Source organism: Canis lupus, chromosome 13 (genome assembly GCF_048164855.1).
Source record: "Canis lupus baileyi chromosome 13, mCanLup2.hap1, whole genome shotgun sequence".
NCBI classification, from domain to species: domain Eukaryota; kingdom Metazoa; phylum Chordata; class Mammalia; order Carnivora; family Canidae; genus Canis; species Canis lupus.
The window spans coordinates 43660077-43685258 of record NC_132850.1 but is presented as its reverse complement, the minus strand read 5'-3'; the positions used below and the strand labels follow the sequence as shown (position 1 = coordinate 43685258).

At 53.3% G+C, this 25182-nt stretch overlaps 1 protein-coding gene, 1 long non-coding RNA gene and 1 pseudogene across 6 annotated transcripts in view; 1 reads left to right on the top strand and 2 right to left on the bottom strand.

Moving 5' to 3' along the window:
• The window catches only part of NT5DC3 (5'-nucleotidase domain containing 3), a 96444-nt gene that overhangs the window by 5195 nt on the left and 66067 nt on the right, over positions 1-25182 (top strand). The window contains exons 3-6 of one of the 5 annotated variants that reach the window (XM_072773386.1): positions 2302-2503; positions 3310-3488; positions 8484-8623; positions 13863-13998. In XM_072773386.1, coding sequence (XP_072629487.1) covers positions 2448-2503; positions 3310-3488; positions 8484-8623; positions 13863-13998 — 511 coding nt within the window. In that variant the 5' untranslated portion in view covers positions 2302-2447. Of the gene's footprint in view, positions 1-2301; positions 2504-3309; positions 3489-8483; positions 8624-13826; positions 13999-25182 lie in introns of all 5 variants that reach the window. The other 4 variants (XM_072773385.1, XM_072773387.1, XM_072773388.1 and 1 more) reach the window with 4 other exon arrangements.
• LOC140603003 (uncharacterized) lies at positions 13624-15131 on the bottom strand. The gene is made up of 2 exons (XR_012006032.1): positions 14852-15131; positions 13624-13956 (listed from the first exon to the last, which is right to left on the bottom strand). It is a non-coding gene; the product is annotated as an uncharacterized lncRNA (long non-coding RNA).
• Positions 19073-23346, bottom strand: LOC140602997 (creatine kinase B-type-like; annotated as a pseudogene).

The window sequence follows — 25182 nt, the reverse complement described above, 5'->3', positions numbered from 1 at the left end:
CTCACCGCATCCTGTCCTTACCTCACTCCCAGGCCTGTGTGCCGTTTGACGGAGTCTACCTTTTCCTCTGGCCATCACCATGACTTCTGTTATAAACAGTTTCTCATTCAGAGCAAGGACTTTAGAATCTGACAGAACTGGCATGACCTTGTCAAAGGGGCTTAACTTTCTAAGACTCAAGTTTCTTACCTGCAAGCTGGCGATGGTCACAAGTGCTGACCTCGAGGGTATTAGGAATGCTAAGTGTGCCTGATGGAGGGTGCTTCATAAGCACTGTGATGGCCATGACAGCCCTGTGCCACAATTTCTAGCCTATCCAGCTCCATGGGAAGCATGTGCTGTCCCTTTGGTGGTGGCACCCTGTGAGCCATTGTCTGTGGCTCTGGCAGGGTTCAAGATGGTGGCCGGCCTGTCAGTCCCATAGTGAGTGGCCTGGACCGGGAGGTCCGGCCAACCTGTGACAGCATCAGAACCCTTGCTACTTTAAGCCACTGAAACTTTGGGGTCACCTGTCCATGCAGCATAATCTGTCCTGTCCTTACAGAGATTAGCACTGCAGAATGTCAGCCAGTAAGTCTGCCTGTAAGAACTGTGTGCACAGAGGAGGCTGCAGTCCAGCCCTTCCTCACGTTCTCACAATTGGAGGACCACTGGGACTGAGTCAGAAGGTTTGAGTCCTGTTTTCTCAATCACATGCTAGCCAGAGGCCAGCCACTGGGTCGCTCTGGTTTTAAATCATTTTGTTTGTCACTTGGGGATTGTATCAAGTATGGTCTACAGACAACAGGACCAACAGGATTATATCTCTGTGCATCTGTGTGTGTGTGTATATCTCTCTAAAGATCTCTGGGAAAAGGTCATGAGGGTTTTGCTTACATGATTATGAAGATTGGGAAGTCCCAGGATCTTTCTAGAAGCTGGAGACCCAGGAAAACTATTGGTAGAGTTCTGGTCCAAGTCCAAAGGCCTGAGAGCTGGGGGGGGGGGGGGGGGGATGCTCCAAGTTCTAGTATGAGTCTGAGGGTCTGAGACTCAGAAGTGCTGAGAAGTCAGGGACTCAGCTCCAGCATAGAGAAAATTCACCTTCTCTGCCTTTTCTCTGTTCTGGCCCTGGGCAGATTGGGTGATGTCCATGTGCATCGGTGAGGGTGATCGTTACTCAGTCCACCCATTCAAATGCTAGTCTCTTCAGAGATACCCTCACAGACACACCCTGAAATACTACCTAACCAGCTCTCTGGGCATCCCTCAGCCCAGTACAGCTGGCCTGTAAAATCACGTGGGAAAAATCACAGATCTTCATATCTCACGAAGTTATTTTGTAAAAAGGTAAATTCTGTTTTCGATGACAATTTTTTATGTACTTTAAGCTTTGTGTTTAATACTCTAAATCTTGGAGGCAGGATAATATTTGTTCCAGTTCTTTTCTCTCCCATTCCCCAACCCCCTTCCCTATTTATGGTCTACAAAAATGCCCTCACTGTACCTGGTGGAAGAGGGGAGTCTCCTCCTTCCGTGGGTTTTCAAAGTGCTCCACTGCCACCTGCATGAGGCTGCACATTGTAGGTCAGCTAGCACGAAGTCTCTACAGCCTGGAAAGCATTTCAGTGGAAATACAGGATGGTTATGTGAACAACAGGCTCCCATTTTATTACAGCTCTTGTGACGAGCTGGGCTTGGTGGGGCATCCCACAGAGCGTACCATTCATCTTGCAAGAAAAAGCATCAAGCAGAAATTTAAGAATACTTCTATTTTACCTTTCAAGAGCAGGTATCTCCAAGCTTTTAATGCAATAAAACCCCTTTGTTTTTAGGAAGCTCATTTCTGGTGGTATGATCTGTTGGAATCACTTCTCTGGCAGTGAAAACATAGTAATCTTGACCATAGCATTCAATTTGTCATTAGTTTGCTCAGCTTCCCCTTGGCTTATGTGAGACCCAAGTGCAAACTAACTTCTCCCAAATGTGTTCCCTCAAATATTTGAAAGTGCTTATTTAAGTGGTAACCACGAGGCATATTTAAAATAGAAAAAAGTACGTTACAGATACTTCTTTGGGGGCCGGGGAGACGGCATGAAAAATGAGTGGGCTCCCTAGCTTTTCAAAATCTGGGCCAGTGGTCGTAACTGTAACAAATTCTTTGGTAAACTCCAAGGACTTATAAGAAGATACACTTTTAATATTCCAGGGTCTTTTCCAAGCTGCCTTTTTATTGTGTCTAATTATGGCCACAGATATGATCTGCTATCATGTTTTCATCCTAAAGTCAGACGCATTCCACTGTCCTTGATTATTCAATAGGTGTGATCACTCCTGTCAGAGAAAATAGTCCATACATCTTTGAGAATCCAACAAACCACAGGAAAACACATTTCCACCGAATCTTAGTCTGATACTTTCAACGGCAAACCACTTTCTGGAGAGTGTACGAGGAACTGCCCTGGCATATGAAGATGAGCGGCTCCTGGGGGGACTTGTGCAGCTCTCTTCTCTCAAGTCCTAGGTAAGGCTCGTCCTTCTTATGTGGAGTTGGGGCCAATTTTGTTCCTCCCCTCCTGAGCGCTGTGTTTATACCCACGAATCCCTTAAGCCATGAGTATTCGTTCCTTTACTCCTTCCATCACCTGCTAGTTTGTGGGCAGGGGCCCCTTATGTGGCTCCACTCCTGTGGCTTATGGGTTCTCAGTATTGTCCCATTTGACCTTCCGACTGCAGAGTGTTCTTTTCCTTCTTGACTTTGCATGGATTCCTTTCAAAGTGAGGAGGATTCCAGAGACAGGAGGACTCGTAGCTGGGGAGGATAAAGAACAGCTCCATGTTCTCTGGCTAGACCCTCTCAATTTCCTTCCTTCCCTTTTTTTCTCCTCCTCTCCGTACGTACCCCTGCTTCCTTCCTGTCCTCTTGTGCCCGCTCAGCAAATGTGTGTCATCGACTTACCCTGAATCCCAGCTCGTGTGGGCTCCGGGGGTGCAAGAGCGAATGAGGTACAGCTGGCTCTAGCGGGGGGTGCAGGTGGAGCCATAGACAGCTGCACACGGGGTCAGGGCTTCCCCAGAGCAGAGATGTGCAGCTGGCAAGCCTGGCAGGTTTGGGGAGCCTGCCAGAGGAGGGGGACTCCTGGCAGAGGAGTGGCAATGGCTTTGATGGCTTAACAGTGACAGTCTGACATTTGCCTGGTGACCTACCAAAGAAAGATGTTGTGGTTAAGGTGTTTCTGAATAGGCTGATGGAATGGGGTGAATAGAAGAATAGCTTCCTTCAAGGCACAAAACACTGAAATGACTCACGTTAATACATTGCATTGCAAGCATCACAGACTTCATATCAAAGATCCAAAACTCAAGCTTCTGGACAAGGCTGCACCTCATCCACTACTGGAGCATGTTATCAGAAGTTGGCTATGATGCTGCTGGGGCTTATGTGTTCACAGTGTCTAAGATTAAAGCCGACAGGTGCCATAAGGTGAGGAGGAGATGTTCGCTCTCAGGTACAGTGAATCACTATGTGTTGATGGTCCACTTTGCTGGGATGTACTGTGGCTAAGAGTCACTGTTCTCCTGTTTCCCCACGGGGTTCTGGTCATTCCCTTAGACCTCCCTGAGTACCCCAGCTTAGGGCCATAATTTCTGAAGATAAGGAAAGGAGAATAAGTGTTAGTTTTGAGGTGGCTCCTCTCTCTCCTGCTGTATCTGTTCCCTGAGGCCCTGTCCTTAGCCACACTCCCGACATCATTCTCCTTGATCTGTATGTCTGGCCTTGACCTCCTTTTGGAGCATCGGAGCACGTGCTCTGCACTCAGGACCAGCAGGACTGTCACTCCATCAGCGACTTTCCCGAGTGACCAGTTGACACTTCAAATGAAATAGATGCAAAACCTGAATTATTTCAGATATTCCCTCCAAATGAGTTTCCTTCTGTGTTCCCTCTATCCTAAGACCCCCCTGGGGCCCCTCACTCAGTCCTGGAAACATGCACTTACTGTCAGGGGTGGCCCCCATCTGAACTGCCACATCTGCCTGCTGGTTTGGGTTTGGACAGCACTTTGGTCAGTACTTCTCCTCTGAATTCTCCATAGCAGGCCTCCTTGCTGTCTATCCTGCTCCCCATATTTCCTGGCTTATTAGGCAGTAATAACATTCATTAATTCTTTCAGCAAATAGTAACTGTGCACCTTCCCGGGCCCATGGACTCACTGGGTGCTGCCCACATACCAGTGAACTAAGCAAACTAATTCAAAACCAGTTCAAAAATGAATCCCTGCCCTCATGTTTTACCATGTAATGATCATAATAACAGATTCTGAGCATTTGGCATGTGCCAGGCTCTAACTTCAGTACTTTATATGTATTTTGTTTAATTCTAATAAAATCTCTATAAGATGACTAATATCTTGGTTGAAATGAGGGAAACTGAGTGTTGGAAAGGTGAAGTAAGTTGCCCAAGATCTCCCACATAGTTAGGAACGGATTTGGGCTATGTCAGTCCTGTATCCCTTTTGGTCCTTAACCATGTAGCCTTTACCTGTATTGTTTGTTTGTTTTTTAAAGATTTTATTTATTTATTTGAGAGAGAAAAAGGGAGTGCACACACGAGAAGAGGGCAGGGCAGAGGGAGAGGGAGAAAGAATCTCCAGCAGACTCCACACGGAGCGCAGAGCCCGATGTGGGCCTCAGTTTCCCGAGCCAAGATCAGGAGTCGGACACTTAGCTGACTGAACCCCCCAGGCACCCACTTTTACCTGCATCCTTCTTGCCATGTATGAATTATATAATTTTGGAGTTTCCCTGATCCACTCATCAACCAATGTAGGAGGACCCAGTGCATCCTTAATTGTATCAGCGCTTAGGGACGTGGGGTGTGGGCAGGTGCGGGGGAGGCGTGGGGTCTGCCCCCAGGGATTGGGGTGTGGGCAGGTGGGGGAGGCGTGGGGTCTGTTCTTAGGGACGCAAGACATGGGCAGGTGGGGGGAGGTGTGGGGTCTGTGTTTAGGGATGTGGGGCGTGGGCAGTTTGGGGGAGGCATGAGGTCTGCGCTTAGGGACGTGGGTTCTGCACTTAGGGATGTGGGGTGTGGGCAGGTGGGGGGAGGTGTGGGGTCCGTGCTTAGGGACTGGGGCTTGGGCAGGTTCGGGGGGTGCTGGGGGAAGCATCATGTGTCATAGGAAGGGGGAAGCCAACCACAGATGAGCCTTCCAGGGTGGGGCGAATGTCCCTCCTGGTGATGTGTGCTGCTTGTCATACGTGGTTGTTGTGGCGATGAAAGGGGCTGGGGGCTGGGGTGGGTAGGGGGAAAGCACCTAACAACACAGCGTGTGAGGGTTTTTTGGCTGCAAGTGAGCCTAGTCAGAATGTGGCCCCTTGAATGGGCCGGAGACATGTGTAGACCTCTGTGCTGCTGCTGTCTGAGTGTCTGCGGGCTGGGTGCTGCCCACTCTGGGCCCTGGGGGCTCCTCAGCAGGGAGTCCTGGCCCCCAGCCCTGGTTTGACAGCTTCCATCCTCCTCACTCCTCACGTCCAGTCATGGGCACGTCCTGCAGATCTTATTTCCATGCAGCCTCGCACATCATCTCCATCAGAGCCAGCAGGCTCTTGTGGCCTGTTGTCTTATCTCTACCTTGGCTGGCAGAGTCAGCCTATGGCCATCTGGGGGTGGGGGCTCCCTGGAGTCCTCCTGGGGGCTGTGTAGGTTCACTGCCCACCCCCCCGCCTTAGGGTTGCTGAACATAGAAGTCACAAAGTCACAAGACAGACTGCTTGTCACCAAAGCAATAGAAGATTCATTGGAACAGGTTTGATTTCGGCAGGAATCCTGTGTGACAATCCTGGGAGGCATCCCGGTAGCCTGGCTGGCTGTTAGGCCAAGTGTGTGGTCATTGTCCCGAGACAGGCTGTGCTCCTAGGGTGCTGCCCCAGGACAAGGCCCACAGACTGGAACGTGCTTTCATAGGAATTGTTTTGCCGACTGCGATCTCAGGGGTACTTGCTAGCTCACCCCTGTTCCCTCCTAATAAATAGGTGTGGGCAGGCAGGCTTGCCCTGGTACCTTCTGACCGTGCTTCCTGAGTGCCTGCACTGTGCTGTGGAGGACAGGGTGGGTAGGCTCCCTGCTGGATGGAGCTCATGCTGGGGTGCAAGCCCAGGTGTGAGACTGTCCCTGCTCAGGAGGCTGTGGCAGCTCAGGGCTGGGAGCTCAGAGCCAGGTCAGGTCCCTGCAGAGCCTGGGGTTTGGCACCCCCTGGTGGCAATGACGAGAACCAGAGCCCTAACTCAGGTCGGTGGAGAAGATGCCACTTCTGCAGATGCCTGCTTGCGGGCCTGCCTGCGCACCTGCCGCCTGGGTCTGTCCCCTTGCGGGATGCGTCCAGGCCGGGTACATCTCCCAGTGAAGGAGGTCTCTGAGCCTGGGCAACCTCAATGGTCGGGCCAGTTTTTATAGATCATCTGGGACTTGATAAACTTGTTTTTGGCTGGAGTCCTGGGTCACATCAAAGTGGAGAAAATCCATTTCTGGCTGCAGTTGCATTTTTAGAGGAAGTCAAACATCAAAAGAGGCTGAAAACCTGCATGTCCCCATCCTGACCGATGGTGGGCTACCCTTCAGGTGGCAGGTGTGGCGGGTTGCGGACAATCATTTCTCTTTTAAAGGCAGAGGGTAGGGATTCCTGGGTGGCGCAGTGGTTTGGCGCCTGCCTTTGGCCCAGGGCACGGTCCTGGAGACCCGGGATCGAATCCCACGTCGGGCTCCCGGTGCATGGAGCCTGCTTCTCCCTCTGCCTGTGTCTCTGCCTCTCTCTCTGTGTGACTATCATAAATAAATAAAAATTAAAAAAAAAAAAAAGGCAGAGGGTAAATGCAGTGCAGTACAGGATCTTGTCTGGAGATTGTAGCAAACAGGACAACATCAGCTTTTCATGACTAATCTGATGCGTTGCCCTTGATACCTATGGAAACTTCTCAATATTTTAGATAGATGAAACAAAATGGTTTATTAAAAGCAATTTTTAAAATAGCTCTACAGAAAAATTAAAAGAACAAAAGATGCAATTTACAATGGCCACAGAAAGTATGAAGTATCTAAGAATAGGTGTAACAAGAAATGTGTAGGATCTCTGTTTTTTAAAAAAGCTTTAGAATTATAGAAAATAAAATTTTAGTACATAGGGAGATGTACCATATTCTTGGATGGGGCAACTCAAGGTTGTAAAGCTTATCAGTTCTTCCTCAATTGACTTATATACATAAGACAATTCTAATTGAGATCCCAATGGGATTAAAACATTTCAAAATGATTTTAAAATTCTTGGAGAAAGAAATATGTGAGAATGAGAGTTTAAAATAATGAGAGCAATTTTAGAAAAAAAATTATTTATTTATTCATGAGAGACACACAGAAAGAGAGAGAGAGAGGCAGAGACACAGGCAGAATAAGAAGCAGACTCCCTGCAGGGAGCCCCACGTGGGACTCAATCAGGATCCCAGGATCATGACCTGCACCAAAGGCAGGTGCTTCACTGGCTGAGCCCCCCAGACACCCTCTACCCCTCAGTTCTCATGCCTACCTTAGGTGCCTTTGCCTGGATGGCCGCTGAGGACAAGAGTCTTGGACTCTGGCCCTTAGCGCACTCTCTCCCTTGGCCCTGACTTAGTTTTTGCTTTTGGACTCCAAGCACTGTATGTGTCAGAGCCCTCTGGCCTCTCTGCTGTGCTGAGGGCTGCAGCCTCATCTACTGTGCTCGGTGTTGAGAACCAACAATGCTGCCTGACGGGCAGCAAGTGCTCAATAAGTGTTTATTCTGTGCACAAATGGCGATCCCTGAAGAAGCTGGCAGAAAGAAGGCAGGAGTGTATTCCATGTCCAGAACAGCAGAGGGAGAACAAGGGATGTCCTTGTGTCAAATACATTAGATGCAATGCTTTGAGATGAGGCAATAGTGAAATGTCAGATGCTGGAATATTGGGGAAGAAAAAGTCTGAAAGTGATGGCTTTGCAGTACCATGTATGGAATCTTCAAGTTCTAGAATTTTTTATAACACACACACACACACACACACACACAGGCACACACACACCCTGTGTGTTCCTTATTTGGTTCTTTTAACATTTTATTCTTTCTGTTAAAGCCAGTAATTCAAGATAGTTACAACAGAGGGCAGAACTGTGCAAGTAATTTTAAACGCATGTTTACTCTTGCCTGAAAATCATCCCCAATACAAACTCCTGAAGTATATGGACTGTGCTATAGAAAGAACTATTTTGCATTCTAGTTTTCAACATTTACCTGTCAAGATTATTTAAAAGCATTATTTTTCATGTCATTGTGTGAAATACCTGGTGATACATGTAGGCACTAATAAAAGCCAAGTGCTAATCCTTTGAGGAACACTGAAATGTGGCTAATGTCTTTATAAGTCCTATGTCAGGATTAGGTGATGGCTGTTCTTTATTCCTTCCCAAATATGCTTCACCTTTCTTTCCTATCTAGTGCTGGAATGCAGGCTTTTTGAGGTCACCACCATTAACAAATGCCGATTAATGTTCTTTATCGGGAAATTTCTGAAGCTTATAGGCAAGACCAAGGAAGCAGAAGGGCTATTCTTGAACATCGAGAACATGCTAGCACAGGTAAAGTGGAAAATCACTTTAAATCCTTCAAATGCCCTTCCTTTTGTGTTAGATATTTTCAGATATTATTTACCTTTGTTCCTTTATAATCTCATCCACTAAGAGAGGAGTTAATGATAAATAACAAATGATAAATTAATTATGTTAATCAGAGAGGAAGCCGACTTTAATCCATACCCTGAACCGTAGATTAGTGTTGACAAGTAGTAGATAGATGGGATCCAAGAGGTGAATTTTTTGGGGGAAAAAAAGGGAATGTTGATAAAGCAAACAAAACAAAACAAACCAAAAACCAAAAAAAAAAAAATAAATAAATAAAAGGAATAGAACAGTGGGTTGAAAGAACTAACAAAAGACTGGTTAAGGCCTTGGTTATGGTTTTAATTGGTTGTAATTTTCACAAAAATGTTGGGGAAAGTTGATTATCTTGTCTCAATAGTGATTGACTTTTTCTGAAATATTAAGTTTTGCCTTTGTTGAATACAATGAAAATTTTGCTCATAATACATAACTAACTATGCATACGAGGACATTTAACTGGCCTTTAAAAAATTATAAATTTTCCATATTTCAGTAGCATGTGTAGACCAAGAGTAGTATAACTAACCAGAGACAAAGCTGTTTTTATTTTAAAACAAAGACCTTCAAATTTTTCTAAAACATTGCCTCTGCCCCAGAAAGCATTCTATCTAAAGAGGTTAATAAGACTTAACATGGCAAGTCTCCTTGTGGCAGAGATCATGCTTGGTCACCAATGTTTATATCCTCCGTGGCATATTACAACCTACAGGTGCCTAATAAGTGAATTGGTGGATCACTTTGAATTTGCAGCTACTCCGCGTCCTTAGAAGGCAGCACAGAGGTGTGAGCAGGGCACTGCATGTTTTCTGGCAGGCCAGGTTTGAAGTGCTTTGGCCCTCGCTGCTGTGTGAGCTCGGCAAGGGTTCTGACCTCTCTGAGTGTTGAGGATCCCAGACCTGGCTCCAGGGGTTGTTAACAGGCTCAGGAAAGAAAGGACATAGAGCACCTCTCAGCCCGTGTGGCACACAGTGAGGTGCAAGACCTGGAGGCTGTTTGTTACTGCTGGCTGTGGGGGCAAGGTACCTGAGGCCTTGCTTCCTCACAGTAGGGCAGCTTGATTTCAGCGACCCTGAGCTCTTCTATCTTCCCAGGAGTGGAGTCCAGCGGTTCTCTGTTATCCTACCGTAATTCTGGAAGTTCCCCTGAGCCCCCAGGTTTTTTCCTGCGAGGTCCAGGTGTTCATCCCTGACAAGTGTCTGCGTGGGGAGCACCAGTTATTTTCTGAGACTGTCACTGAATTCACGTAGTCATTCACTCATTCACCCACTCCGTGGACGCTGACTGAGGGCCTTGCCTGCCCGAGCGCTGTGCCAGGATTTGGGATGCTGGCAGGAGTGAGGCAGGCACGCTCTCTGTCTGAAAGGAGCTCCCTGTGTGGCCGGAAGCCGCTGAGAACACGCAGAGCAGCAAGGGAGTGTGGCCCGTGCCATACACGGTCGCGGTCGTGGAAGGTTCGACGGCTTTGCAGGAGGCGCGCCGGAGCTGGACACTTGAGGGGAATTTCTGTCCCTGAGGCTCCTTTAGGAGTCGTCAGTCTCAGGTTCTGTTCTCAAAGTATTTTGCATCAGTGGTTCGGGACTAGCCACTATGGGGACTGGTCTGGGAGTATCCTGGGGCCCTGGAGGTACTTCCCAAAGACACTTCTGAAGCTACTTTGGCGATAACGGCTTCTCTGAAACAGGTGCCTGTGGCTCCTGACCTGGTTACTCGTGATGTACGCGTCTGGCATGTGCAGCACATTCAGCTCGGGTTGTTGCAGGAGTTGCAGGCCGTAGTTTTCTGCAGGGAGGCAGTTGTGCTCCCCAGGAGGCCGTGGCCACAGGGGACACAGTCGGGTGCTCACGACCCGGGGACAGGGGCACCGCCGCACACCCTGCGTGGGGAGGACCCCTCTCCATCCAGTGGCACGGTGCTCAGGCTGGGGAGCTGATTGCGCCCAAGCGCTTGTTGGGAGCATGGGTGTCGCTGCCCGCCATGCGGGTGGTGAAGGCAGATGATTTTGCGAAAGGGCCTGTGGTTATGGGTCAGAAACCTCCTCGTGAAGGACAAGGCCCGGAGCTGAGTCCTGGAGGCGGGGCACCCCCGGCCTCCCCCATGCAAGTCACGCAGGCTTTGGACACTGATTGAACCTGGGGAGCCTTAGTTTCCCCACCTGCAGTGGAGGAGCAGTGGCCCCTTGTTTTGTGGCACGTCTGTAAAGACCCAAGACGTCACGTGTAGCAAGCACGCAGCTCCATACGCGGCAGCTGGTGCGACTGCGGACGGTGACCAAGGAAGACCCTTTCCTGTCCTGAGCACTGCTGACCAAGCCCACGAAGCTCTACTTGGGTGCGGGGTCCTGCTGCAGCAGGGAACAGCAAGGGACAGCCCGGAGGCAGCAGGGGACAGTCCAAAATTCCAGGGATCCCTGCATGCCCGGCTGTGTACCCCTGTCACTGGCCCCAGGGCAGTGACACCCAGGCTGCAGGGCGGTGCGGGGCTAGGGTGCTAGCTTTCCTCCCCCCGGCTTCTGCCCTCCTCGGTCTGGCTGGGGATACGGCCCGGCTGCACCTGAGTCTGACAGGTGTGGGGAATCCGGAGGGGAAGAGGAGGGACCCTGAACGTTCCCTGTCCTGAGTCTGCAGGTGGGAAAGGAGGTGCGGGCAGCACCGTCAGCTGCTGGGGGTTATGGACAGAGACAGGATTGCTCACCTGCGGGGCCTGGAAGCCCATGGGGAGCACACCTGTGAGTGACACGGGGTCTTGTTCACACTTGGAGGGACACAGGGAGGAGGGGCATGTGAATACGTGAGGGACAGAAGGTCCCCCCTGAACCAAGGAGGATGTGCTGCTCAGGGGGCTGCACAAAGACTGCTGAGTGGGGGTCAGTGGTGACCCCCAGACATGGAAGGGGTAGATGCGGGGGTGCTGAACTGTGGGGCATTTGGAGTTGACTGTGTGATGCTGACAGGGAGGACAGCACGTACTGAGACTAGTCTGAGAAGCTTGTTGGTGATAGTATGGCTTCAGGTGAGGTTTGATCCAGGACACGTATGTATGTGTGGAACAGGAAAGGAGCTGGGAAGATGGGCAGACTGGAGATGCCAGCGGGGACTCTGTGAGGGCGACAGGACTCGGAAGGCCTAGGGAGGGACGGGTCCTTGAAAAGGAGGCTGGGCATCCCTTCCCCTGAGACACGCAGGAGGAAAGAAAATGGGTGAAAACACTGTGAACTTGAAATTCAAAAGAAAAGTGTGAATGAGGTATACCAGACTGTAATCTCCTAGGATCCATCTCCCCTTTCATAGTAAGTGATGTGCCCCTCTCCCGGATGGTTAGCTCAGTGAATGGTTGGAAAAAGAGCCCACATTTCTCAACTTTCCTTGGAACTGGAAATGAGCACGTGCCTAAGTGTGGGCTGGCCAGAGTAAGTGGGAATGGTGTGGACAGCTTCTAAAGGGTTTTCATGAAGCGAAGAGTCTGATCCCCTTCTCTTTCCTCCATTCTGCTGGTGGGATTGTGGATATCATGGCCAGAGATGGAGCAGTCATTTTGCAACAGGAAGTATCCTTGGGAATGGAGGTCAGGCAAGGTCAAGCCACAAGGTAAAAGGAATCTGAGTCTCTGACATTGTGGTGTGTCTGCAACTCTGGGCCACCCATTTCCTGACTGCTGCACAAGAGAGAAATCAAGTCACTGTTTTTGTTTTGTTCTATTTTAAATATTTTGTTTATTTAGTAGAGAGAGAAAAGAGAAAGCCGCAAGGGTGGCGGCGAGGGCCAGAGGGAGAAGCAGGTTCCCTACCGAGCAGGGACCAGAAGTGGGCCTGGATCCCAGGAGCCCAGGACCATGACTGACTGAAGGCTGACCCTTAACAGACCCAGCCACCCAGGGACCCCTCAAGTCATTATTAACCTGGGTTCTCTGTGACTTGCAGCCAATCATGATGCGGGCCAGTATCTGGGGGCAGTCTTCAGGGGTTTGTCATACAGTCAGCCTGGAGTCTGTCTCTGAAGTGGGGTGGGAAGGATGAGGCCTGGGCCAGCTGCTGAGAAGGGTCACCTTTATAGGTCCATATGAGGGGTGCGTGATGGAGCTGGAGGCCTATGGCCCCGGGGACCCCTAGCACAGCTGGTTGCCTCCAGGGCTGCAAGCTGACCTTTTTCCCAGTCCCTTCCTGGGCGGTGCCTGCACCAAGCTGCGGGGGTCAGTGTGGCAGGGGGAAGCACTTTGAGCAGGTGCAGGGGAGCTGAATTCACACCCAGGAGCCGGGCGCAGTCGGGCCTCTGCTGGGCAGGCACCAGGCTGTGGAGGAGCCAGCGAGGATGATCGCTCATTCGAGTAGGGCCAAACCCATGCACAGATGTTCTTGTTGATGTCATGTTTTCTTTTTAGTTTTAGATTTTATTTATTTATATGAGAGAGAGAGAGAGAGAGGGAGAGAGAGAGCACGAGGGGGCAGAGGCAGCAGGACGAGCAAACTCCGCTGAGCATGAAACCCCACCTGGGACTCAATCCTAGGACCACCTGAGCCAAAGGCAGATGCCTAACTGGCTGAGCCTCCCAGGAGCCCCAATATCACGTTTTCTGACATGAGATGCTACCAGTAAGATAACTCATCACTGACTCTCATGTCTTATACTGGACTTTTAGAAGATTATACCCAACAGATGTGTTCCCATGTGCTGAAAACGTTTTGGGAGAGGAGTGATTTGGAGTCACGGAGTGTAAGTGCCACCGAACGAAATATGCTGCAGCGGCAGATCCCTAAACAAGTTGTGTACTGTGCTAACAGATGTCTGGTCACCCTTGGATTAAGGGCCACATGGATGGTATTGTTGGGTGTGCATGTGAGCTCTAGAGAGTATATCCCCTGGGAACTTCCACATGTGCACAATGTTGTGTTGTTCTTCAAAACTGTTTACTACTATGAACTATAGCCTCTGAAAACATTCTCCCCAATTTATTTTTGGTTTACACTGTTTCCCCATAAGCGTCTCACAGCATTTTATAAATATTTAAATTCCCTAAGAGAAGAAGGGGTGCAGGCATGGCTGCTTCTGCGAGGAAGTTGCTGGTGGGCATTGGGCTGCGGTGCCAGCCTGGGGCTGTGTCCCCTCAGGAGGGCATCCTTTCTTTGCAGAGCCAGGCCCTGACACAGGTGCTTCCCACTGTGCAGAATGCGACTCGAGAGTTCTACCTTGAGGTTGGGCTGACCCACGAGGGATTCCAGTGTTTCCAGAAAGCCTGGTCCAACCTCATGGAGTTTTCACCTGGCGACATCAAAGACAATCAAGACGTCGTGAGGCAGAAAGGTTGGCAGTTGGGGCGGGGGCCTGTGTGTGTCAGAGCTGGGCTAGGTGGGTCCCCAGCAGCCCTCATGGGGGCTCCGTGCACTGCGTCCTGCAGGGGGCATGGGGGTGACCCGTGAGCATCCTTGGGACAGCCCAGCCTCTGGGGACCTTGAAGCAGACTGGGAGGCAGGGAGGCCGGGGCAGGGCAGGGGCCTCAGGATGGTGGGAAGGGGGCTGGGGTGGGGGGCCGGGGTTTCAGGGTGGGGGGGTGGGAGGGGTGGGGGCCTTCCCACCACTGAGGCCTGCCCCAGGGCTGGATCTCCCCTCCCCGAACTGCGTGTCCTCTAGACGCTCCTGAGCTTCCTGGGTCATGTCCTTCATGTCACAGGAGGGAGAAGGAGGGGACAGCTGAGGCCTCCATGGTGAGGGGCTGTGGGAGTGCCCGGCCCCACCGTGCTGCTCAGAGACAGACTCAAAGAGTGTTTGATGAGTGAAGCTATTAGGTATTTTTGAAGCACTGACTCACGGTCACACCAAAGCAAAGGATGTGAGACTGATACCATATTTAAATGGCTGCGTTAATTAGCTGCTGTTGCATTGAACAAACCACCCAGAATGCAGCCGCCCGACAATGGCTCCCTGCTCACAGGCCCACAGATGGCGGGTCCAGGCCCAGGGGAGCTCAGAGTCAGGCTGGATGGGGCATGGGTCTGAGATGACCTGGTCTCTGGAGCTTCCCGCAGATGTCTGGTGGTCATCCGGCCAAGGTGATGGGATGCCTGGGCACACGTCTGTCACCTCACAGCCCGGCTGATTCCCTCGGTGGGCATGGATTCCAAAGGAGGGCAAGCAGAAGCCTGTACAGGGCACTCACCTAGGCTCACAAGCGGCACAAACCCTCTTGTGTTTCAGTCGGTGGTCACAGCGCATCACCAGGCTTCATCCATGGGCAGAGCAAGGGGCTCCACCCCTTGGTGGAGGAGGTGCAGGCTGGTGGGAGCGGGGGGTTGCTACTGCCAGCCACAGGATCCAAGGCCACCAGCAAGCTCCCCACCCTCCCTAGATCTTATCTGTAAACCCATTTGGATAGTAGCAGTTGTCATTGCTGGATGCATGTTATGTGTAAGGTGCTTTGTACTCAGGAGCTTCCACTCTCAGACTCACCTCACAAAGTGTGGGCGGCCATCTCCACTTTATAGCTGAGAGTCCAGCTGGGCTGCTTGGGACCCCAGCAGCCTGTGTGTAACAGCTCCTCAGTGCACAGAAGCCCTGGTGGTTGACATTCCTGGAGCTGTGGTCCTCGGGGCAGCTCCTGTGTAGCTGCTGCTGATTCTTCTTTTTAAAGATTTTATCTATTTATTCGAGAGACACAGAGAAAGAGGCAGAGACACAGGCAGAGGGAGAGGCAAGCTCCCTGCAGAGAGCCCAATGCGGGACTCGATCCCGGGACACCAGGGTCATGCCCTGAGCTGAAGGCAGACACTCACCCACTGAGCCCCAAGGTGCCCCTACAGTGTAGTTTCTGAAGCACAGCTGTCATGGGCATTCTGGGGCATCTGTGAGCTGAGGAACCCAGGGTGGGAACCAGGAGGCCTTCAGAAGGGTTTGGGGACTGGCCTTCCAAAGCCAGCAGGACCCTCTAAAGGGCAGAGCTCCAAGGAGCTGGGCAGCCCTTTGCCTGGTACAGACACATGTGACCCTCTACGGAAGTCCAATCAGTGGAAGTGGTGGGCCCCTGCTGGAAAGGGGTGCTTGGGAGTAGACCAGCGTCTTTAGTAGCGACCTTGGTGGGAAACCCCTGTAGTTTCAGTCTTCGACAAGGGTCAGGCCAGGATTCAGGACCCAGTAAGCAGGTGAAGGAGGAGGGGTGAGGGCTCCCAGATGCCAGAGCTCACACACTTGAGAACTGTTCATTGAGCCGCTGCATACCAGGTGCCGTCCTGGACAGTCATCGGCTCTGTCCTCTAAGGGAGGCAACACATGACACACAATCATTGCAGGTTGGAGTAAATGCAATGAAAGACACAAAGGAGATGCAGGTAGAGCATATGCAGGGGGAGAGTCTGCTTCTGAAAGGTTTGAAGGCTTCTCTGGCTGAGCTGTATGGTCCTGGAGGGGGAACAGCGCATGCAGGGCCCTGAGGTGGGAGGGGCAGTGCCTGTGGTAGCTGTGGAAAGAGCCTTCCTGAGCAAATGGCAGGAGGTCCCTGGGCCCAGATTGTGTAGGGCATTTGGCCTTGGGCCTTGGGCCAGCATTTGGATTTTGTCCTCTGTGAGAGGAAGCCTTACAGGGTGGGTATGATATCACTTGATCTCTGTTTTGGGATTACTTCTGTTGCTTTGCAGAGAATGGGCCCCATGGGGACTGAGAAGGGACGCGGGAGATGGGGTACACGGCTGTCCATCCTGATGCCCACGTGTCAGGTGTGAGGCCCTGGCTGGGGCTGGGGGTGGAGAGCAGTGGGCTTGGGGCAGTGAGTGAGGTAGTGTTGACGGTGGGAAGGCCCAGCCTGACCGGGAGATGGTACGCCTCTGTCATTACAACTGAAATCTCGATCTGCTTCTTTTTGCTGCTACCAAGGCAGTTCTAACACCTTCCGGGAACATCGTGAACGACTTCTTCTCTTCCTAATGGAGTGTGGCTCAGAGAGCACTTTCCAGCATTCTAGGAGTCAGAATATACAATACTCAATAAAGGAACCAAACGGGGGGCCTTGTGGAAGGTGGTGTGTCTCTAAGAAAGCTCCTTATTACTTGGGTTTATGGGGCTTATTCCTGTGCCTCTTGCTGTAAGGCTGGATGATTATTATTTTTTACTACAAGACCGTTCTGGGTCCTTCGGAGGACTTGGGCACCGCAGTGACAGCTGGTTTCACTACATCCGTAGTCTTACTTAATTTCTGATCTACTCATTTGCAAAACAGCCTCAGAATTCAGGTTCAGTGCATTGTCTCAGCTCCTCAGCCTAGTTGCTGCTGCGCAGGCACATCGTGGCCTGAAAGCCGATCCCGCTGCAGTCCAGGCCAGTAATTGATCTATTAAGGAAAACCGGCAACTTTGCCGTGGGCAGTGATGAAGCAGTGCTGTTAGGTGCCCCGCCTATTGACATCTCAACTCTCACAGAGCATCACACCCCAAGCATCCTCTCCTTTGCCGAAACGTATTCCCCACAGGCAGCGTACTGAACAATCTGGCAAAGTCGGGCCGGAGACTACTTGAAAGAACATCACATCTGGGAATGTGCTACTGAAATTTCCAGCCTGCTGTACAACAACCCCCGAGACCAGGCGACCATGAAATACACCAAAGGTGTTCTCATGTAAACATGTGTTTTTTTCTTGAACAATCATTCTTTCCTGTGCTAGTTTTCCCCATCAAGGTCAATGTTCTCAACCCACACTTGTGAGTCCATTTCCTGCTTGACAGGGTGAAGAATGTGGAACATTAGCATTTCTGCCCTCAACTTCGGGGATTCTCCAGCGGGCTGACTCTGCCCCTCAGGGGCTCTCTGGCAAGGTCTGGGGACACTTCAGGTTGTCAGGACTGTTGCTGACGTTGGGTGGGTGGAGGCCAGGTGGTACGAGCTGGTACAGGACACAGGATGGCCCCCATCGTGCCACCTGCCTGACGCCAGCTGGGGTTCAGGTTAGTGCCTAGCCTTTAGTAAAGGAGGCCTTTTTTTTTTTTTAAAGATTTATTTATTTATGATATATATATATATATATATATATATATATATATATAGAGAGAGAGAGAGAGAGAGAGAGAGAGAGGCAGAGACACAGGAGGAGGGAAAAGCAGGCTCCATGCAGGGAGCCCGATGTGGGACTCAAACCCAGGACTCCAGGATCACTCCCTGGGCCAAAGGCAGGCACTAAACCGCTGAGCCACCCAGGGATCCCTAAAGGAGGCCTTCTTACGTGTTGCTCTGAAGGTCTTGAGTCTCTACCACCATAAACTGCCCTGCTACTGTTCCATATCTTCCTGTATAAAACAAAGGATGTTTCTAAGAATTACTTTTGGGACGAATACCTACCATTTACATCAACATGGATGCAACTGGAGGGTATTATGCTGAGTAAAATACATCAGTTGGAGAAGGACTGTTGTCATGTGGTTCCACTCATTCGTGGAATATAAGTAGTGAGAGGGACGCTGAGGGAAGGAGGGAAACTGAGTGGGGAATATTAGAGAGGGAGACGAACCATGAGAGACTGGGAAACAAAGGGTAGGGGGCTGGGGACTAGGTGATAGGCACTGAAGAGGGAATGTGATGGGATGAGTGCGGGGTGTGATACTATATGCTGGCAAATTGAATTTAAATAAAAAAAAGGAATTACTTTTGATGGCACACAGAAATAGCCAACATTATTGTGCTCATGTATCATTAAATACACACAAGCATTTTATTTTCAGGTGTGCAGCTGGGAATACTTCTCTTGCAAAAATGAGATTTCAAAGATGCTTAAATATCAGAAGTTTGTTTGGTAAGAAAAACATCCTAGTTGGAGAAATTATGGAATTTTTAGCAGATTTACTGTTTTTTCTACCAGGAGATAGTGAAAGGCAAGTTTTTAAAAAAGATTTTAAAAAGTTATTTGAGAGAGAGAGCGAGTGAGAAAGCGAGCGAGAGAGAGAACGAGCATGAGTGTGCTGGGGAGGGGGCTAGGGGACAGAAAGAATCTTAAGCAGACACTGCGCTGAGCATGGAGCCTGACATGGGGCTCGATCTCACAACCCAAGATTGTGACCTGAGCCAAACCAAGAGTCTAATGCTCAACCGACTGAGCCCCCAGGTGCCCCAGGGCAAGTCTAATAAAACGTCTCAAGTAGCGTGTCTTTCTCCCAGCAAAACACCATGGCGGGGAGGTCTGGGGTTGAACTGTTGGGGGTGTCTCACTGCTTGGACCCTTCCCCCTGTAGTTGTGAGGCTTTGCTCAGCTCCCCCCTCCACCCCAGGCATTGTTGGAGCTGCTCAAGAAAAAATCATCTGTAATGATGTAGGCAGGCGGGGGCCAGGGACCCAGGAGGGCCTGTGGGACCAGCTGAGAGGGTCCTTGGCTTCAGGCAGGATGGAAGGCAAACATGAGCCAGCAGGAGGTGAAGGTGGGGTTTATTGCCCATGTGTACGGACAGGGTGGGGGGTACAGACAGAGTGTCCAGGAGACACAGGGAGGAAAGAATACGAGTCTCATTTTCGCTTGGGATCCGGGGGTCTTACTGAGGGCAGTAGTCTGGTGTACATGACCCCTGAGGCATCCAGGACCTGGTTAGACCAAGGTGAGGCCCCAGGTGCTGTTCCTTGGGGCCCGGGGGCCTTGGCATCGAGACATCTGGCGCAGGCAGTCTGGAGTCCGCCCGTCATGGCTTTATCCCGGTCATTTCTCACCTGTTCCTTTCTTAGGTGTTCTCTGCTCTAGAGAAGTCTTTACTTCCTTGACCTCACAAGGAGGACATAAGATCTTTGCGTGTAGAGCCTACAAGGCCTATGTAGAGTAGGTGGGGGCATGGGTCCTAGAAGCACTAAGCAGGAGAAGATGCGGAATAAAAAACGTTTTATCTCCTGGAGTCCTCCTTCGCTTTCTCGGTCTCAACAACACCTGTTACAGGTAAAGTGGATTCACTCAGGTCCTGCACTGGGGTTCTCCAGAGGGGAAAAGATCGGATCTAAGCCCAGACACAAAGAGAGGTGGGGCGAGGGCTGTGGGTGGGTGGAGAACTGCCCAGAGGAAGCATTGGAGGGAGGGGCCCCAGCTCAACATTGGGGGTTCTCCCCACGGGAGGGCAGGCCAGGGTGATGGGGCCTCACCTGGGCTGCAACTGGGAATGAGGACCACAGTCTGACACTAAGGGCAGTCAGACATCAGGGGTGGGGGCCACCTTGAACTGACTTAGCAGGAAGCTTGCTAGGATGGGAGATGCAGAGGTGAGCACAGAGGTCCAGAGTGAGGCCTACTTGAGGAGGACTGACAAGAGCCCACGTAGCATCCCCAACGAGGAGACAATCCCTGCTGGTCTCTGCGTATAGCGGAGGCTTGTGGGTGGTATCCTGTGGCTGTGACTGGGGCCGGCCTCCGAGGGCCTGAGCATGTCCCTGGGCATGTTGGTGTGAGGGAAACATTGTGTGTCTGCAGACGCCAACACCCACACCCTTGCCTGGCCCAGTCAGCTGGCGGCGGGCCGGGACGTTCCAGGCTGTCATGAAGCTGTGCAGTTCTGTCCCTCTGCTCTCTGCTACCTGGCTGGCCATCACTTCCACATCCCACCTACCTGGACATGTGTCCCCCTTGCCTCTCCTGGGACAGCCACCTGCCAGTGCTTGCCCCTGGGACGGACATGCTGTTGCTGCTTTCCAGAGCCTGAGTGCAAATCCGTACGTAGCCTTCCTAGGAGCAGGAGTCCAAGTAAGGGAGTGTGCAGGTGAGACTGCAGGTACTCCATGGCGGTGGCTCCGTGCCCTGGGTGCCCGGGTTCAAGTCCATGACAGTAACAACATCACATCTTGGGATCTCATCCATTTCTTCATTAGTAAAAGGAGAGCGGGGACAGTGTCTTCCTCCCAGGACGACTGTGAGGATCAAGCCATCCCGGGGGACGTGCTCTGTAGAATGAATGCTCAGTGTGAACCACAAGAGCCCATTGCACCGAGCGCGGCCTGCTACTGTCTTGCCTCCCAGGAGATGTCATGGGTGTTGGGCACTGATTAAGTCCCATTTGTTCCTCCTGAGACCAGCCCAGTGAGCGGAGGCAGGAGTGTTCTCAGCAGCAGGAGGCCTCACAGCGGAGCCATGGTCTTGTAGAGGAGAAGTCCAGATGCGTGGCCCTCCGGGCAGAGTCACCCCCACACCCCCCCCCAACCCCCACCGGCCCGGCCCAGGGCGGCTGGGGCAGGCAGCTCGGGCGCCTCCTGTCCTCCTCCTGTCCTCGAGCAGGGCACAGGGCGTGGCCTCTGGGACCACAGGACAACGGAAGTCCCGTGGAGCCTCCAGCCTAGCCCTTGGGGCCTTGCCGACCTTCGACCTTTGGAAACAGGAGAGCGCGTCCCCTTAGGGAGACTGCCCCTGGGCCACTGCGCCTTCCTTTTTTTTTTTTGCAGGCCGAAACCCTATTTCAGCATCAGCAACATCTTAGCCATCACAAATAAACTCTACCAAGGGCGACAGAAGTCTCTACAGCAAGGCTACAGGCTCAGCCGCCAAGTGGCGAACATCAGAGGGGTGCATGGCGGGCACTGCCTGGGCAATAAGTTAGGAAGCAGCGGGGCTGGTGGTGGTGGCAGATGTGGGCTGGGGCCTCACTTCTAGGCAGGCACGAGGTCATCGATGGCCTGGCCCTGCTCCAGCCGCTGCTCCATCTCGATGAGCAGCTTCACGCCATCCACCACCATCTGTACCAGCTCCACCTCTGAGAAGCCCAGGCAGTCTGCGTTGGAGACATCAAAGATGCCACCCACAGCAGCTGTGTCCACACCACCTGTGCCTAGTTTCTGAAGCCGCAGCGGTTTGAGCACCTCTGGGAACTTCTCATGCTTGCCCAGGTGGGGCAGCTTGATGTGCACACCTGCCCGCAGGCCTGTGCCCAGGTTGGATGGGCAGGTGAGGACGTAGCCCAGGTGAGGGTTCCACATGAATTGGTAATTCTTTGACTTCAAAAGTGTTTCAATCTGGGTGAGGCCGTTGCAGAACCGAGTGAACACCTCCTTCGTGTTGCCCCCTATCTGAATGGAGATAACCCGCAGGTGGTCTTCCTCGTTGATCCACACCAGGAAGGTCTTATTGTCATCGCGCCAGATGCCTCGGGCGTCGGGCCAGTCGCGGGCCATGCCCGAGGCCAGGAGCAGGGGCGACAGGGGCTTATCGAAGAGGAAGTGGTGGTGGATGAGCTGCTGCTGCTCCGCCTCGGTCATGCTCTTGAGCGCGTGGTACCGGGGCCGGGTCGCCGTCCAGGCTCGACAGAGCTTCCACGAGCTGCTCGAGGGCACGGCGCTCCCCGCGGCCGCAGTGCGGGGGGAGGCAGAAGCCGCGGATGCTGCGACCCGTGCGCACCCGCGAGCTCAGCACATAGTTGGGGTCCGGGTCCGGGTCCGGGTCCGGGTCCGGGTCGTCGCCGCCCTGCAGGTTGTCGGGGTTGAGGTCGGTCTCGTGCTCGTCGCTGGGCTTGTAGCCGCCGGGCCGGTCCTCGAGGATGGGGTCAAGGAGCTCCTGGCACACGTCATAGGACTCCCCGTCGCCTGCCACGCAGCCCACGGTCATGATGTAGGGTGGCCGGGTTGTCCGCGCCGGTCCGGATGACGTCGTCCGGCGGGAGGCCGCTCGGCGAGCTCCTGGGGCGCAGCTCCGCGTAGAGCTGGGGGGTCCGCGCCTTGGCCGTGCGGTTGCTGCGGCCGCTGAGGTCGGGGAGCTCATCCTCGGCCGGAGGCGGAGCTTCAACGTGTTGTGGCTGTTGGAGAAGGGCACGGCGGCGGCGGCGGGTGGCCGGGCGGGGACCACGCGCCTTCCTTGACCTCGGCCGGGCCGGGGTGGCCGGGGGTGGGGGTGGGGGTGGCGGGGCCCGGGGGCGCCCCCGCGGTCGCGATGCGCAGCGCCCGGAGGGGGTGCGCGGGGGGAGGGAGGGCAGGCCCCGGCAGCGCGGTCACGGTAACCACGGTGACCACGGTGACCACGGTAACCACGCCGGTCGCCGGTCGCCGCGCGCAGGACCTGGGGAGGCTCAGCGGGCGTTCCCAGGAGAAGAGACGCCGCCGCCTTCCCGCCTTCCCGGCTGCGTCCCGGCGCCTGCGCCCCCCGCCCCCGCCCCCCGACTGTGGGCCGACTTCGCCCCGCCCAGCTCCGTGTCGCCGTGTCCCTCGGCGCCTCACCTCGGGGCCCTGCAGCCGCCTCCTGGTCCCCGACACAGCCCTTCCCTGTCTGCAGACGGCCCGGCCCCCGACGACCCCTGCTCGGTCTGGACGGAGGCGGTGGCCTCTCAGGCGCGGGTCACGGCCCGCCCTGGCCGGGCTCCCGCTCCGCACCTCACTCACCTCGCCCTCGCCGCGGCCTTCAACCCGAAGGTGTCGGTGTCTTGTCGCCATGGCCGTGTCCGCCCCAGACCTGGGTCCTCGGCCGGTGTCTCCATCACAGCACCTGGCACCTCTGAGTCCGCGATCTCAAGCCTGAGGACGCACCGCCCTCTTCTGACATGTCCTATCCTCCTGTCTCATCCCTCTCTTCCTGATGACATCACCTTCTACCATCTCAAACCCCCTCTTCCTGATGACGTCACATTTCCCCGTCTTATCCTCCCTCTTCCTGATGATGCCAGGTTCGCTCAGGTTATCTGCGCGGCCGCTCTGGCATCACCTCGTTGTGTTTGTGATTAGTCACTGGGCTGAGGACAGCACATGCTGGCTTGTCACGCGTCCTCACAATGGTCGGTTTTCGTCCTGAGGCTGGAACCCATTGAGGCCCAGAGGATTAGAGCACCTGGCAGCCCGCGGGTGGCAGAGCCGGTCAGCTCGGGAGCTGGATCGGGCGCATCTGGGCCTTGCTGAGCGCCATCCCGCCAGGCCGGCCTGCCTGCCCCCAGCACTCTCTGGGGCGTGAGGGTGCCCAGGGTACCTGCCGAGGCCATCACGCGCAGCCTGGGCCTGCCAGCCTCACGGCCTGTTGCATCCCGGCCCACAGCAAAGGCACAGACCCTCACACTTCCCATGGACTAAACTGGCCTCCCTGCCTTAGTTTCTCCTCCACACTTCTGATTTTATACATAGAACATAAGACTCGGTGCCTCATCCCTGGCCCCGAGATTTAAAGGCACCTTCTGCTTAAAAATAAAAATTCAAAACCTAAAATGAAGTGAAGGTTAAAAATTGAAATAAAAAATTTTGTCTTAAACGTGATTGGGAGGGGAGGGGTTGGGTGCATTCACTCCTCTTGCTACTTGTTGTTCAAGTTAAATCCTTTTTTAAAAGATTTTATTTATTCATTCATGAGAGGCACACAGAGAGAGGCAGAGACACAGGCAGAGGGAGAAGCAGGCTCCCTGCGGGGAGCCCGATGCAGGACTCGATCCCTGGACCCTGGGGTCACGCCCTGAACCGAAGGCAGATGCTCCACCCCTGAGCCCCCAGGCACCCCTGTTGTTCCCAGTATTACTGTTTTGCTTCCCTTCACGGGAGTGGTTGAGTCTTTGAGTTTCTTCCACCAGAACGTTATTATAGCCTGTGCTGTGTAGTGGATGCTGACTTTCCTCGTCAATGGCTCTACTGTGACTGAGCCCTCAGGCCCATTTTGTGTCTGATGCCCGGTGGCTGATGTCTGAGCCTGGGGCCTGGAAGCCCAGGAAGCTTTCTTATCAGAAGGGAGCCCAAGGGGAAGGCAGGGGATTGTGTGGGACCTGCCTGGTCTCTGCTGGGTCTCCAGCGAGTTGACGAGGTCCCCAAGGTGTGTGGGGTTAGGGTGGCAACTGGAGGGGCCTTGAGTCTTCATAAGAGGAGGCTCCAAACTTCCCGGAAGTGGCACTATAGGGCCCCCCAGCTGCACCCACTGCCTCGGGCCTTACCTGTTGGCCTGGTGTCTATGGGGCAGGAGTTGTCAGGCTGCGTCCCTCCCTGGCTCCTGAAGTGAGTGCTGGGAGACAGAAATGGGGAGCGAGGCTCAGGATTCTTGTAGAGCTTCAGGGAATGTGCTTCTGTGCAGGTTCTGGGTGGGGGCGGAGGCTCCGGGACCCTGGGACCCCTTACATGAGGCAGCACTGCGGGGTCACCCCCTCCAGGGCCTCGGGACAGGGGTCCTCCCTCCCACTGGGTTCCGCTGTGGCTAGGGACCGGGCAGCCGCCTACCTTCCCGGCCCCATCCTGTGCTGGCCCTGGGCCCGTGGGCATGTCCTGCAGGTAGTGCCCACGGTGGGTGGTGGCCCTTCCAGCCGTGTTGCCACATACGGGGACTCGGGGAGTGCATGGGGCTGCAGAGCACACCCCAGATGGGGGCTGGAGGACAGCAGGCTGGAGGGGGTGCAGGCAGTTGGGGCCGGGGTCCCTCCTTCAAGGTGCTCCCAGCCTTGGTGTCTCCCGTGGGCGGCTTTATTTCTTCCAGTCACTTAGACCAGAAACCTCATTTTCCGGGCGTGCCATGGCTAGAGCGATATTGGTCAGGGTCATGAAGTCTCCCGGCCACAGGGCGGGGTCAACTTAGACCTAAACTTCAGCGGGGGTGTGGGGTGTGGCTTT